Source organism: Austrofundulus limnaeus, unplaced genomic scaffold (assembly GCF_001266775.1).
Source record: "Austrofundulus limnaeus strain Quisiro unplaced genomic scaffold, Austrofundulus_limnaeus-1.0 Scaffold158, whole genome shotgun sequence".
In the NCBI taxonomy this organism is placed as follows: domain Eukaryota; kingdom Metazoa; phylum Chordata; class Actinopteri; order Cyprinodontiformes; family Rivulidae; genus Austrofundulus; species Austrofundulus limnaeus.
In genome coordinates this window covers 22,320-35,093 of record NW_013952560.1, presented here as the reverse complement: position 1 = coordinate 35,093, position 12,774 = coordinate 22,320, and the positions used below count along the sequence as shown (strand labels likewise).

Here is a 12,774-nt window from a genome sequence, read left to right as displayed (position 1 = left end):
CACCTGGTGGGAAACACGAGGGTGACAATCAGACTCATGGGAAGCAGCTGACAGAGACACACTGGGGAACATAGAAAAACACTAGGGAAACTAAGGTGAAAACAGACAAACCATGACAATTTGTGAATTGTTATTAAATGTTTTATTGTTACTTTCACCTGTCACTGACTTAATCGTTTCCCATAATATTTTTAAATTCTTACTGGCTGAAATAATTTGATATTTAAAATATTGTTGTCTGGCTTTGCGTAATTCAGCAACACATTTATTTCGGTAACTGTTTAAACGAGACTGATTTTCAGAAGTTATGAGTAGACCTATCACTAAAGAAAAAGTGAAATGCCCCTTCAAATTCACTGTTGGTGATTATCAATATTGCACCTGTTCATTGGGTAAAGTTATTAATATTAGTTTTAAACATGGAGTTGAAGGTCATCATTATTTGGCATTATGACATGTTAAAATTAAAAATAAATCAATAAACAATATAAAAGTAAAAGGCACCCCTAAAGTCACTGGTTATGAAAAATTGTGACACATTAATTAACCTCATCTCAGCGACAGCAGTGAGTTTAAAAAGAGGATTATGAAACTAGTTTAATGCATAATTTGTCTCTGAAATACTTATTAAATCAAGTGTTTATTTATGTAGGGAAATGTATGTTAAACAACCTGGTAAAATACACCAGAATGCAGGAAATGGCATCTATTTTGTTCAAAATTTTCTGGGGGAGGACTCCCAGACCCCCCAACAGTGTGTCCCCACACTTTTAAAATGGTTCTGACCATGTTTATAAGGTAGTCGCTGCCTGTAAGGACATGAGAAAATGACCAGAACACAAAGATCTGCAGAAACTTTCAGGTAAAAAACAATGTAATTTTCCTGGTCACCTAGTGGTCTCCGTCTGACCACTACTGAGAAAAATGTCTGGCTCCACCACTGACTGCACTCCTTATGACCCGGGCAGACAGAACCTCATACTACAAGTTAAGCCTCGGGCAAGATCTCAGTGTAAAACTATAAGGCGGGGCTGTTCAACTGGTGGCCCATGGGCCAAATCTGGCCTGCTGGGGACTTCCATCCAGCCCCAGCCAATGACACCTCCCCCTCCCCCCAAATCATTTGTAAATGCAAAATTCATGATTCAATGCAAACAAAATAAACAAATCAAAAAGGTAAAAGATGGTAATACATGTTCTGTCACATGCTGAGGTGTTTCTAATGGACAACGCCCCTCCCCCAGCAACAAACCCACCCGTCCCTGATTGTTGGCTTTGAGTTAAATAGTCCCGCCACAAGGCACGTTGGTAAAGTTGTCAGGATCTGTTTTTTGTTAGCCTAGTTAAAACCAGCCCCTTGTTCTTCTCTTTGCTTCATGCAGATCTGCAGTCTGAACTGCTGAAAAACGATTTCTTGCTGGAGGCGTGGCCTCTGCTGAAGTTTAAAACGCTTGGATTTAATTTTACCCAGTCGCTGACGTTTGGTCGTGATGTATGTAGTGCACCAGCTCCACTGTGAAGGAAGCCGAGCTCCCTTACCAAAAAGTAATAGTATCTTTTAAGTGTCCTAATTTATACCAATAAATAAATAAATGAGTAGACTTCCAATATACTTTTTAGGTACTTATCTGAGATATACTTAACCAAGTTTATCTTACGCTGTACTTGGCTTGTATTAAAAATAAACTAAAATTCAAATTATACTTAATCTATAATTATGTTTAAAGGTTTCAAAGGAAAAGTACACTAAAAGTACATTTTCACACAGACTGGTTTATTTGTAGTATATTTCAATATGTTCTGTTATTTTAATCCTTTCTTGTCAGTTTTTGGAACAAATGCAACAGTGAAAACTACAAACGAGCCGCTGCAAAGAAACTATGAACATTTGAACAATTTAACTCAACAGCTCTGTTTCAGTGGACTGTTGTGCATGCCAAGGTCAGAGTGAGCTTTAATTTGACGGAACTGTTTGATGGAGTCAAATAAAATTACCTGAATTTATTTTTATTATAGTTTTCCAGTATTTTTCACCCCACAATAAAAGTAGAGTAGAAGTATAACTGTTATTTGGAGTATGCTGGTAAATGTAGGATGACACAGAGGCTCAGTTGGTAGAGCTGATGCCTCTCAGCAAGAAGGTCACCAGATCGAATCCTGGTCTGGGATTGTTTTCTCCGTGCATGCTTGGGTTTTCTCCGAGTACTCCGGTTTCCTCCTGCTATCCAAAAACACGAGTTTAATTGTCCCTAGGTGTGAGTGTGAGTGATTCTGTCTCATTTGTCTCTGTGATGGACTTGTGACCTGTCCAGGGTGGACCCTCACACTGTGACTGCTGGATATGGGCACCAGTGATCCTGAAAGGAACAAGTGTTTATGGTTGATGGATGGATAGTAAATGTATTTTATACACTAAATAGTGAACCAGTAATATATTCTTCGTGAACTAATATCAAACTCAAAATGTTACTTTTGGTACTTAAAAGTGTACTTTTATAAATTAACAAAAAGGCACTAGACGTTAACAGTTAGTAAACTAATATTATACCTAAAAGAGTACTTTCAGTATACTTCTGATTATACTTGCATAAACTTAAAGTGGGCCGATTTAGTCCCAAGAAGTATACCTGTTAGCAAAATGTTAGTATACTTTTATCAGTGTAATTGGTAAACAAAAGCACACTTAAGGAAAAACACTTTTCTATACTTTAGAATACTTACTGACATGTACTAAAGTGTACTTTTTGGTAAGAGGTGTCTTTCCTCCAGTTGTCTTCCTTGCATCTTTCTTCTAACATCCCCTGAAATGTTTGAAGCTCATTTTTCCACAACAACATTTTTTTTAAATAACAATTTTAGTTATTTCCTTGATCTCCTCATGTTTAATCTGCATTTTGGTTCTGAACGTACAAAAGTGACAAACGTTTGTTGATCATAAGTGTTAGAAGCATTTAATTGTTACCAATTGTGGGCACAGTTCCCCTAAAGCTCTAAAGCACTAATAGGGGAACAAATTTCCTAATTAGTGCTTTAGGGCTTTTGCTAATTTTAAAATGTATTAGTGGATTATCACTTGCTATATTGATAGGCTAAATTTAGAAGCACTAACTGAGGTCATTGATCAAAGTTAATGTTAACAGCTGAAGGTGAAAACTGTCACACACTGTGTTCATATTTGTGTCACTGATCCACCAGGTGACAATATATGAACACAAATACAGCTGTGGAATGTCAATGATAAGTCTCAATAAAGCAACATGACAGCATGTGACTCATGTTGTCTGTTGAAGAATGGTCATGGGTTGACTGGGTTATTTTTTTGAGCTTTAGAATTAGCTTTTGCTAAAAATTTTAGTGCATTAGTGCTTTAGAATTAGGGGACCTAAATATTTGACTTAGTGATTTAGGGCTACTGGAACTAATTTTTAGATTAGTGCTGCCCACCACTGGTTGTTACACATGTCAAATTTTATGTGTCTTCAGTGTTTTATAAAGAAGATATAATACATTTTGAGAGAAAAGTCATAGCCACAACAGAATCATTGGGCCTCATGCAAGAACCGTTCGTACGCACAGATTTGTTCTTAAGTTGTGCGTACGAGTGATTTAGGAGAATTTGTGGCATTCACCAATGTTTTCGTATTCTACGATTTTTTTCAGATACGAACAAAATTTTCGAGTGGTCCAGACCTGTCGTATATTTTACGAGCAGTCAGTCTGCTGTTATCCAGACGGGTTTTCCTCCCTAATAACTTTATATTTCGTTAGTTTGAAGATATTTTGAGTTGAAAATAAATCACACTCCATAATTATGTTGACAATAGGCTATTCTGCTTGAATTAGAGTTATAATTTTAAATGTAATAATTTAGACTAACAATATAAATCGTCCGGCCGGCTTATCTGCTATCGGGTGTGGGGGCAGCAGCAGAAAGACCCCGCACTCTCCACAGCGACACTTTCCAGCTCATCCTGGGGGACACCGAGACGTTCCCAGACCAGAGGGGATACATAATCCCTTCAGCGAGTCCTGGATTTTCTCCAAAGTGACAGACTTATTTTGAAATCATTTAAAAATGCTTATTTCAGAACCGCAACTGAGACCACTTGAGACCGCGCGCGTGTGGGGGTGGGGGGTACGGTGCGCAGCGCTGTGTCTTCTGAATAAATGAAAGTGATTTAACACAGTTGTTTATACTTTTAGCAGCTCTTTTTATTCCACAGCTGACCTGCTAAAAATGACAGATTTTCTTTTCTGGATCTCTGACAGACGGACTTCAATCTCTGAACTCGTAAAGTTCTTCTTTTTAGTTTTCACTGTCATTTTTATGAATGAACACTTCCTGATATCTGAGGCAGGAAACATAGCCTTATATGGTGTTTTTGGGGTGGTAATTATGCTAATCTCCTCTCGCGTGCACGAGCAGCTGGATAGAACAGGTGGAATTTACGCAGCTTATTTACACACTTTTCCTGAAGATAGAAGAGTTTGTTGAATCTGACGTGACATGTTCGTACGAACCCTTCGTACGAACAAAAGTAAGAGAAATTTAGGATAAGAATATGAACATGTTCTTGCATGAGGCCCATTGATTATGATTTGATACATTTATTGGAAAGTTTAGCTTAAAAGTAACATTATTAGGCTGTATGTTGAACATTCAGTGTTGAATTATTTATTGTTTCATAAAAGGTTTTAGATTTTTTAAAAGGTGCAGGAGGAAATTTGATATGAAAGAATAACAGACAAATAAATATAATAATGTTGCTTCAGTGTTTATAAATTGGTACCTTTAAATAAATACTATATTTTGGTCAGTAACTGTCAGAATGTGTTTATCTCTTTCAGTTACAAAGCTGGTCTATATTTTTAATGTTATGATATCAAAGATCATTTAGTGCAATTATGTTACAGTTTTAATAAAATAAAGTGACAGAACAAAGTTAAGATAAATGTAATGCCTGATAAGTCTGTTAAACACTGAGCTGAATGGTTTTTTTTTTGTTCTTCTGACACTTTTTCCCTGAAAGAAAAAAAGAAACTTGTTTGTTTGTAAAATGTTCCCTGTCCATCAGTCTTTGGAGTTAAGACTCCTTCAGAGGAGGGAGGAGTGTTCATCTTTTAAGCTGAAATGAGGATTTATTTATCTAATTTTTTTTTGCCAGCGCCACACTGCAGCAGCTTAAAGAGCCTCAATTTCAGTCAAGTAACCAATAATCCTGAGCATCAGTGCAGCCGGTGTCAGAGAGAGTTACTAACCCGTCATTAGCAGAGTTTGAATGCAGGCTTCTGAACCTCTGGACACTTCCATTTGTCTTCAGGCTGGATTTAGAGGCTAAACAGAAGAGAAACGAACAAAATGTGATCAAATATTAACAGAACAGACTCCTGATAAGAAATATATTTGACAAATAGTTTTGTTTCTTTCACATGAGCAGTTGTACTTGCTAGACTAATGGTCCTCAGTCCTTTTATGTTTCTCTGCTTTGACACACCTGGTTTGATTAAAAGGCTTGAAGAGCATGAAAACAAATCAAACATTTAGCGTTGTGGACCTCAAGGATCAGGACAAAGAACCACTCCTCTAGACTAAAAAACATTGTTTACATCAACGTTTTACAAGAGATCCTTTTCCTTCACCGTTTGAGATAGTGGTACCCAAAGTTGGCATCACTTGGGGTCATGAAACACCAATTGTGGGTTCTTGTGAAGAATGCCAAGGAACTTTAAAAATAATTGCCATTAGTATGTTTAGCCCTTACTGTTACAAAATAAAAGTATGAACACCTTTATAAAGTTTGACAAAGCTCTTCATTAAATGGACTATTAAAATATTTGTATATTTCACCAATATAGTTGGGTTGCAAGTCAGTTAAAAGCAGTAAGGTTTAGGAACCGTTTCCCTAAGACCCCCTTCACGCTGGACAAGACCCATGTTTGGCATAAAAAAATCAACCTAAATGTGAATGGTTTTTTGTAGAGTGTTGTTGAAATATTAAGGTGTGCATTAAGAATGTAGTGTTCCAAATTATGGGAAATAAGTCCACAATAAGATACACAAAACCTCTCTATGAGGTTGTGATGCTTTATTTGTGTAAAGGCTGAAAAATCCATATGTGCAACCTGAGTGCATCGGTTTGAAGAAAATTTTGTGACTAATTAACCCAGAATTAACCGAATTTGAGATCCAGTCTTATGTTTTACACTTTGTGACCACATAGTTTAAAGAGAGGAACAGAGTCAGTGTGTCTTATCCATATGGGGCCTTTCTGTCTGTATAAACAAAGTGGGTTATGTTTTAATGGCTGTGTGGGCTGGGTCTTGGCAGGGGGGTTCTAGGGGCGGGGCCACAGGGGCATTGGCTCCTGCTGAAATCTGATTGGCCCCCTGAAGTGCCCCTGTCCTGTCACTCATCCGTCCTTTGCCTGAGAGCAATGATGATGGGTGCAGTTCCATGCCCAAACACTAGAGGCGCTAATGAGTCAAACAGTAAAGTCCAGCATGAATCAATCTTACAGAAGTCTTCTTTTCTTCTTTAAAAGACTTGAACAATTTTGCAAAAAAAAAAAATCTTTAAACTGGCAAACAGTGGCTTCATTTTCTCACGTTTTGAGAATATCTCATACGTGTACAGTAAAAATGCATGTAACATTGATAAGGATAATTTAAGCTTTTTCAATAACATTACATTAGGTTACAATTGTTGGAACATATGTGACCGGTTAAACTTATACACCTTACCAAAACCAAGGATTTATGTGCAAGGATGTTGGACAAATAATTGGCCCCTCTGGCCCCTTGATGGCCCCTTACTCAGAAAAATTCTAGATCCGCCCCTGGTCCTTGGTCGACCATGAAAACTGGAAAAAAAGTGGCTGTGAATTTGGACGGCCTGCTTTATTCCTGTCCTTATCCCGGCATGTGTCCAGTCACCTAGCATCCGCGATGATGATGATAAACACATGCAAAAATTGATCAAAATTTGAAAAATACGTGCGTGTTTATTTCGCTAAACCAGCTCGTTTGATTTCTGACAAGAATAATACAAAAAAAACGTCTATACAAATGACAAAAGCATTAACAACACAACAGCTTGGAACTTTTCATTTTTATACCTCCTAATTTTTATTTAAAACTCCTTTTTCTCACTTCGTCCGCTATGCATTATGGGATATGGTGGGCGGAGAAGGATCCATCAGACCTGTCTCTCAAATCAGAGAAAAAGGAGGATGCATTTGTGGACCACATCAGATTTGTACAGCCTCCGGTGGAGGACACAGACCCTGAATTTGAACACAGCCGCTGTCTGATGTAAAGGGTACCGCCTCCATGGGTGTGACCAAGGAGTCAGATGTACACGTTACTTTAAGAGGGTGATTCTTATTCATCTTGGTGCAGTCTCTCTCTCTTAGATCATCCTGGGACAGACTCTGGGCTCTTGAAAGGGATTGTTATTTATTTATTTATTTATTTATTTATTTATTTATTTATTTATTTATTTATTTATTTATTTATTTATTTATTTATTTATTTTGCTGTTCTAATAAGGCCAAGGCCTTTTTCGTCTGCTGGCTGCTGTTGGCCTTATTGGAGTCAGATTGAGAATAAAGTTTTTTAGAAGAGAATCAACTGGATTTCTGCTATTTTGTTGAGATTTACAGTTTATTAGACAATTTTGTTACAGGTTTGGTTTTAGAGAATCTGAAGTCAGACTGACATCGTGATTGTGACACGGTGATAAAAGCAACCAAGCAATGGCAGCCATAAAGCTAGCATCATGCTAACGTGGCAGGAGCACCCTGATATAGTAGAAGAGAACCAGGCCAGGACATACAGAGATGTACAGAGCACAGTGATGATGCAGGTGAGCGTCAGACACAACAATTAATGTCAAATATGTATTTAAGAGCATAGCTGCAACATGGCATCCTTCATTTGGAGCGAGGGTTTGCAAATTTCCTGCAATTCAGCCATGTTATAAAACTGTGTAGATCATAGAGAGGGAGTGTGTGGATGCATTTTTACTACATCATGGGGACCATTTTCCAAAAAGACAGCCTTGTGGGGACCCCACGACTGGTCCCCATGTGTACAGATGCTGATTTTGGGTGGGGGGTTCAATTTAGAACTAAGGTATGATTTGAGTTTAGGTTAGGTTTAGGGTAAGGGGTCAGGGTTAGGTGTAGAAATTAACAGTAAATGAGTGGAAGTCAATGCAAAGTCCCCAGGAGGATAGAAGAACAAACGTGTGCGAAGAGGATTTGAAGATGTTTAGAATCAAAAATACTCTGATCTGTCAAAGAGGAGTACATTTTTCAAAAGGTTGTCAACTTCTCTGTATTTGCATTTATAGCTGTAAAAATGAAGTTGAAATTATTTCATGTTGTTTCACTAAAACTCCAGCTGTTTTACACAAAATCTGTTACAGTTTCATTTCACTGCATCACTAGATTAGTTTCATCTGATTAATCGCTGTGACTGTGAAAGAGCATGTTTGAAACATCTAATTAGGTTCAGGCCTCTAAGAAGAGAGTTTATTTTGTTTACAACATTTAGGTTTTACTTCCTGAGAGTGATTTATACATCAGAATATTAAAGGGGCAATATTATGTGTTTCTCTGGCATACAGTATATTTAAATTCTATACCAGAGGTGCCCAAAGTGTGGCCCATGGGCCAAATTTGGCCCGCCAAGCCATTTGATTTGGCCCACCACCAGTTGTCCTGGTTACTAGATTGTAATCTGTCTTATGTAGAAACACTATATTTCCACTTAGTCTTTTCAACAATTGGTCCAACTTTACGTACAAGGAGCTGTAGTCAGATAGTCTTAACTCATGGTACTGACTTTCTTTGAATTGTGTTAAGATTAAATATAAAATACAAGTAACTTCAAGAGACATTTATCTTAGATTTAAGTCCATATCTAGATTTTCACACCTTATAAGACCACATATACTCAAAATTTAAAATCATGAAAAGACTCAGGAGCCTTTGCTGCCCGAGCATACTTTGAATTTTCTCCATGTTCATGGGCTGAAAAATAACCAAACAAACAAAATGTGGACAAACACAATGGCTGCTAGCTTAAATTTAAAAGAAGTATTTGCATTTCATGTATTATATTATTGCATTTGGCCCACCCCACTTAGACTGATTTTAATTTTGACCCTCAGGGAAAATGGTTTTTAGTTTTGGCCCTCTCAAGGAAAATCTTTGGGCACCCGTGTTCTATACCATGATAAAGTAACTATAAGCTGCGTTTCCATTGACGATGAAATGCGCAAATGAGAATTTCGAAAATAAATTTGCTCGATGGAAACACGTCAGTTTTGGAAAAAATTTCCTTTTTTCAACAAAATGTTTCTGTGCTAGGATAAGGTGGTTTTTCAGCCATATCGAACATGGAGTTTTTCGCAAAACTGCAATAGAAACACTTGTTTTGCATCACAGGAGTCACGTGATCAACAACCGGCTGTTTCTACTGTCGAAAAAGACAACAATGAAGACAACAGGAAGTAAAAATAGTAGTAAAATCACCGACTACAATTTCCCAAAAACGCAACATACGTAGCCACTCCCAAGTATAAGGGGTTTGTCACTCGAAAGCCTCAATAAGACGCCAACATCTCCTCTGATGATGAGCCCTAGTGTTGTGGTAGCAACATGCTATGTGTTTACATCCGTTGCCACCATGTTTGTAATGACTTATCACGAGAACAAACGTATTCACGCGTGACTTTAATAGCGTTTCTTACTTAATGGAAACACTGCTTATGTCATCTTCAGTTGTTATTAAAATGCTGTTTATTTGTTTAAATAGAAAATAAACTCGACTTCTCATCATATCTGTTTCTAAACGCCTTGAAATTGGTCTCTGTCTCTTTAAGAACCTCCTTCTGCTTCTGTCCCACCCGTTTCAGCACGGGGCTGTGTGTGTGTGCTCTGTGATGAGGAAGCTCAGTGTGGAGACACAGCCCAGAGGAGGAGCTGGTCCCAGAAGGAGGTTCTAGTCTCAACCGGTTGTTTTTGCTCTCCTGCCTGTCTGCCTCAGGACACTACAGGATTTCTCAAACATACATTAATGTGTCAAAGTAAAACTCTGGGCATGTTTTTGATGAGAGGATAACATTATAACATGATATAAAACTCAAAAAAGTTGATTTTACATGATGCTGCCTCTTTAAAACAAATAAAATATCTAACCTGAGGTTTGAATCTCTTCACCGTCAGTGTCTCCCTGGTGTTTATGGTGGGACATAAGGACGTCAGTGAGTTCCATCATCTCGTGCTGCAGGGAGGTGACTTTAGGATCTGGATGCTGTAGAGCTTTCCTGTCCCCCCCTGACCCCCCACACACGCTCCCCCACTGCTCATCCAGGAGGCCTTGGATCCTCCTGATGTTGTGAATGACCTCCTTTGTGTGTTCTCCCTCGGCTGAAGCCAAACTTTCGGCAAACGTTACAGAGTCGTGATGTTTCTGAACGTCTGGGGTGACAGTTTTTGTACAGATAAAGGAGAAGGTTTTCTCAGGATCCGGATCCGGTTCACTGGCTCTCACCACTGTCTCATCTCCATCCTGGTCGACCACCACCTTCTCTGCACGCACCCACGAGCTAGGATTCCTGATGAGATGCTCCATCTTCTCATCCTTCCTCTTGCTCTCCTCCCGCTGCTCCTTCAGCAGCCCCAGCAGCCTCTGATGGTCCAGCTGGGTCTCGTGGAGCTTCTGCTCCAGCACGGCCACCTTGGCCTGCAGGGACGTCACTGTCAGCAGCTCATCCAGGTCTGTGCTGCTCTTCCACTCACGTGTGGTGTTCAAAACATCCGGGGTGACGTCACGACATCCTTTGACTTCCACTTTGCCGTAGCTGGGAAAAAGTCCCGGCTCCGTAGTTCCGTTCATCTTTGAGGCAGGGGTGTGTGGACCCAGATCCAGACGGAGTCTCTCTCTTTCCTCCTGCAGGATGCAGATCTGAGCCCTGAGCTCAGGAATGATCCTCACTTCCATCTCCAGCTCCCCCACACGCTCCAGGGCTTCGGTCAGGCGCCTCAGCAGCCCCGAGCAGTCCTGTGGACGGGGGCTGTCTGCAGACAGGAAGACATCTTCAGACGAGGTGTCCACCCCTCCCAGGTGATCCCTTGAACTCCGGAGGCTGCTTCGGTCCTCTGTGGACTCTGACTCCTGTCTCAGTAGGACTGTGAGGGGCAGACTGGAGGCCCTCAGGAGATGAGGCCGGATGTGTTCTCCGAGAGGCTGCTCATCGAACTCTTTGATTCTGGCCTCCATTTCAGACAGAGTGTTTAACCCCGTGGGGGACAAGGTTGCCCTCCTGTTGTAAGCTGCAGAGGAGTAGCCATGATGATGGGCTCGAGGTCCAAGCGCTCCCATAGACCCCCAGGGGCTCGGGCGGCAGCCGGCCCCTGAAGGGTTGAGCTGCCTGGGCAGAGTGCTGGCACGAGGTCCTTTACTCCGGCGCTGGATGGGAACTCTTTTGATGGTGTTGCCTTTCTCGATGTCGTCCACGTATTTTAAAAAGTCCAGATCGATTTGGAAGCCGTAGGGGGTTTCCACCGAGTAGGAGGGCTTTGTTTTAATTCCATTCTCTGCCATTTTACTCCGTGGGATATTTCCTGTAAACAAAGTAAAGAACAAGTAACTATATGAAGCACAAAACATTCACTGCAAAACTTGTTCATCTTACCAAGTATTACAGTCTCATATCCAGCAAAAAATATGTTTGATCTTGTTTTAGGACTGTTTTACTAAACCAGAGCATGTGTAAGATTATTAATCTTGTTGGCCTGGAAATTTGACTCAGATTAAGTGAAATGATTTGCTAATGGAGTAAAACAATTGCACATGGTAAGATTCTTAAAATATGGAAAATTTAAGTCAAATTAAGAGATTTCAAGCATTTTACCAAGTGCAATTGTTTTACTCTATTTGTAGATCATTACCTCTGCCAAGGGCGAGGTAATGTTTTCGGTCACGTACATCTGTCTGTCTGTCGTTCTTTGGACAACATTACTCAAAAACTTGTGGACTTATTGTCCTGACATTTTTACCACATGTGAGTACTGGGCCAAGGAACACACCTTTACATTTTGGTGATGTTCTGGATCACGATGCGGATACAGGAATTTTTTTTTCTTTTAACACTCTGAGATCGGCAAAGCTGTGATGCTTTCACAGGGCTTCTGTAAAAACCAGTGAGCTGGATTGGACAGCACGGACTTCAAACTTTATAAAAGTAATGTTAAAACCAGATTTAATGATGAATAATTTTTGCCATAATATGCGCATTTACAGAAGGTTTTGTGACCAGGAAGTGCGTGACTGCACCGTGAATCCTATTTTTCCCATTTCCTCAAACACACCACATTCCCGAAACAACCAATCAAAACAGTTTCTCGCTACTAGGCTTGTAAACAGAGAGCTGCTGGACCTCAAAGTTTGGAGACGGGGGAAGCCAGGAAGGACTTTATAAAGAGAGTCAAACCATTACAAACTCACACAAGGGGATAAAACAGATGTTTTACATGGTGAAATGTGACTGATGAAAACTTAGGAGCTTAATCCAACACCAGTTTGATGATAAATAACGTCGAGTGATGAGTCTGACTTTTTTTTCACATTGGACTCCACTGAGAAGAAATCCCGTGCATACTGCCTGCTTAAATGTTCACTACGTCAGGACTTATTCGGCAAATGTGTTTCCATCTCTGCTTTTGTGCATTACTCTTACAGGATGGGGGAAACTGGTCTTGGCGG

At 39.8% G+C, this 12,774-nt stretch overlaps 1 protein-coding gene across 2 annotated transcripts in view; it reads right to left on the bottom strand.

Annotated features, from left to right (window-relative positions):
- The window catches only part of LOC106523513 (KN motif and ankyrin repeat domain-containing protein 4), a 44,258-nt gene that overhangs the window by 19,995 nt on the left and 11,489 nt on the right, over positions 1-12,774 (bottom strand). For both annotated transcript variants that reach the window (XM_014016939.1, XM_014016938.1), the window contains 2 exons: positions 10,206-11,633; positions 5,260-5,335 (listed from right to left, as the gene is read on the bottom strand). In XM_014016939.1, the coding sequence (XP_013872393.1) occupies positions 5,260-5,335; positions 10,206-11,633 (1,504 nt within the window). The remainder of the gene's footprint in view (positions 1-5,259; positions 5,336-10,205; positions 11,634-12,774) is intronic.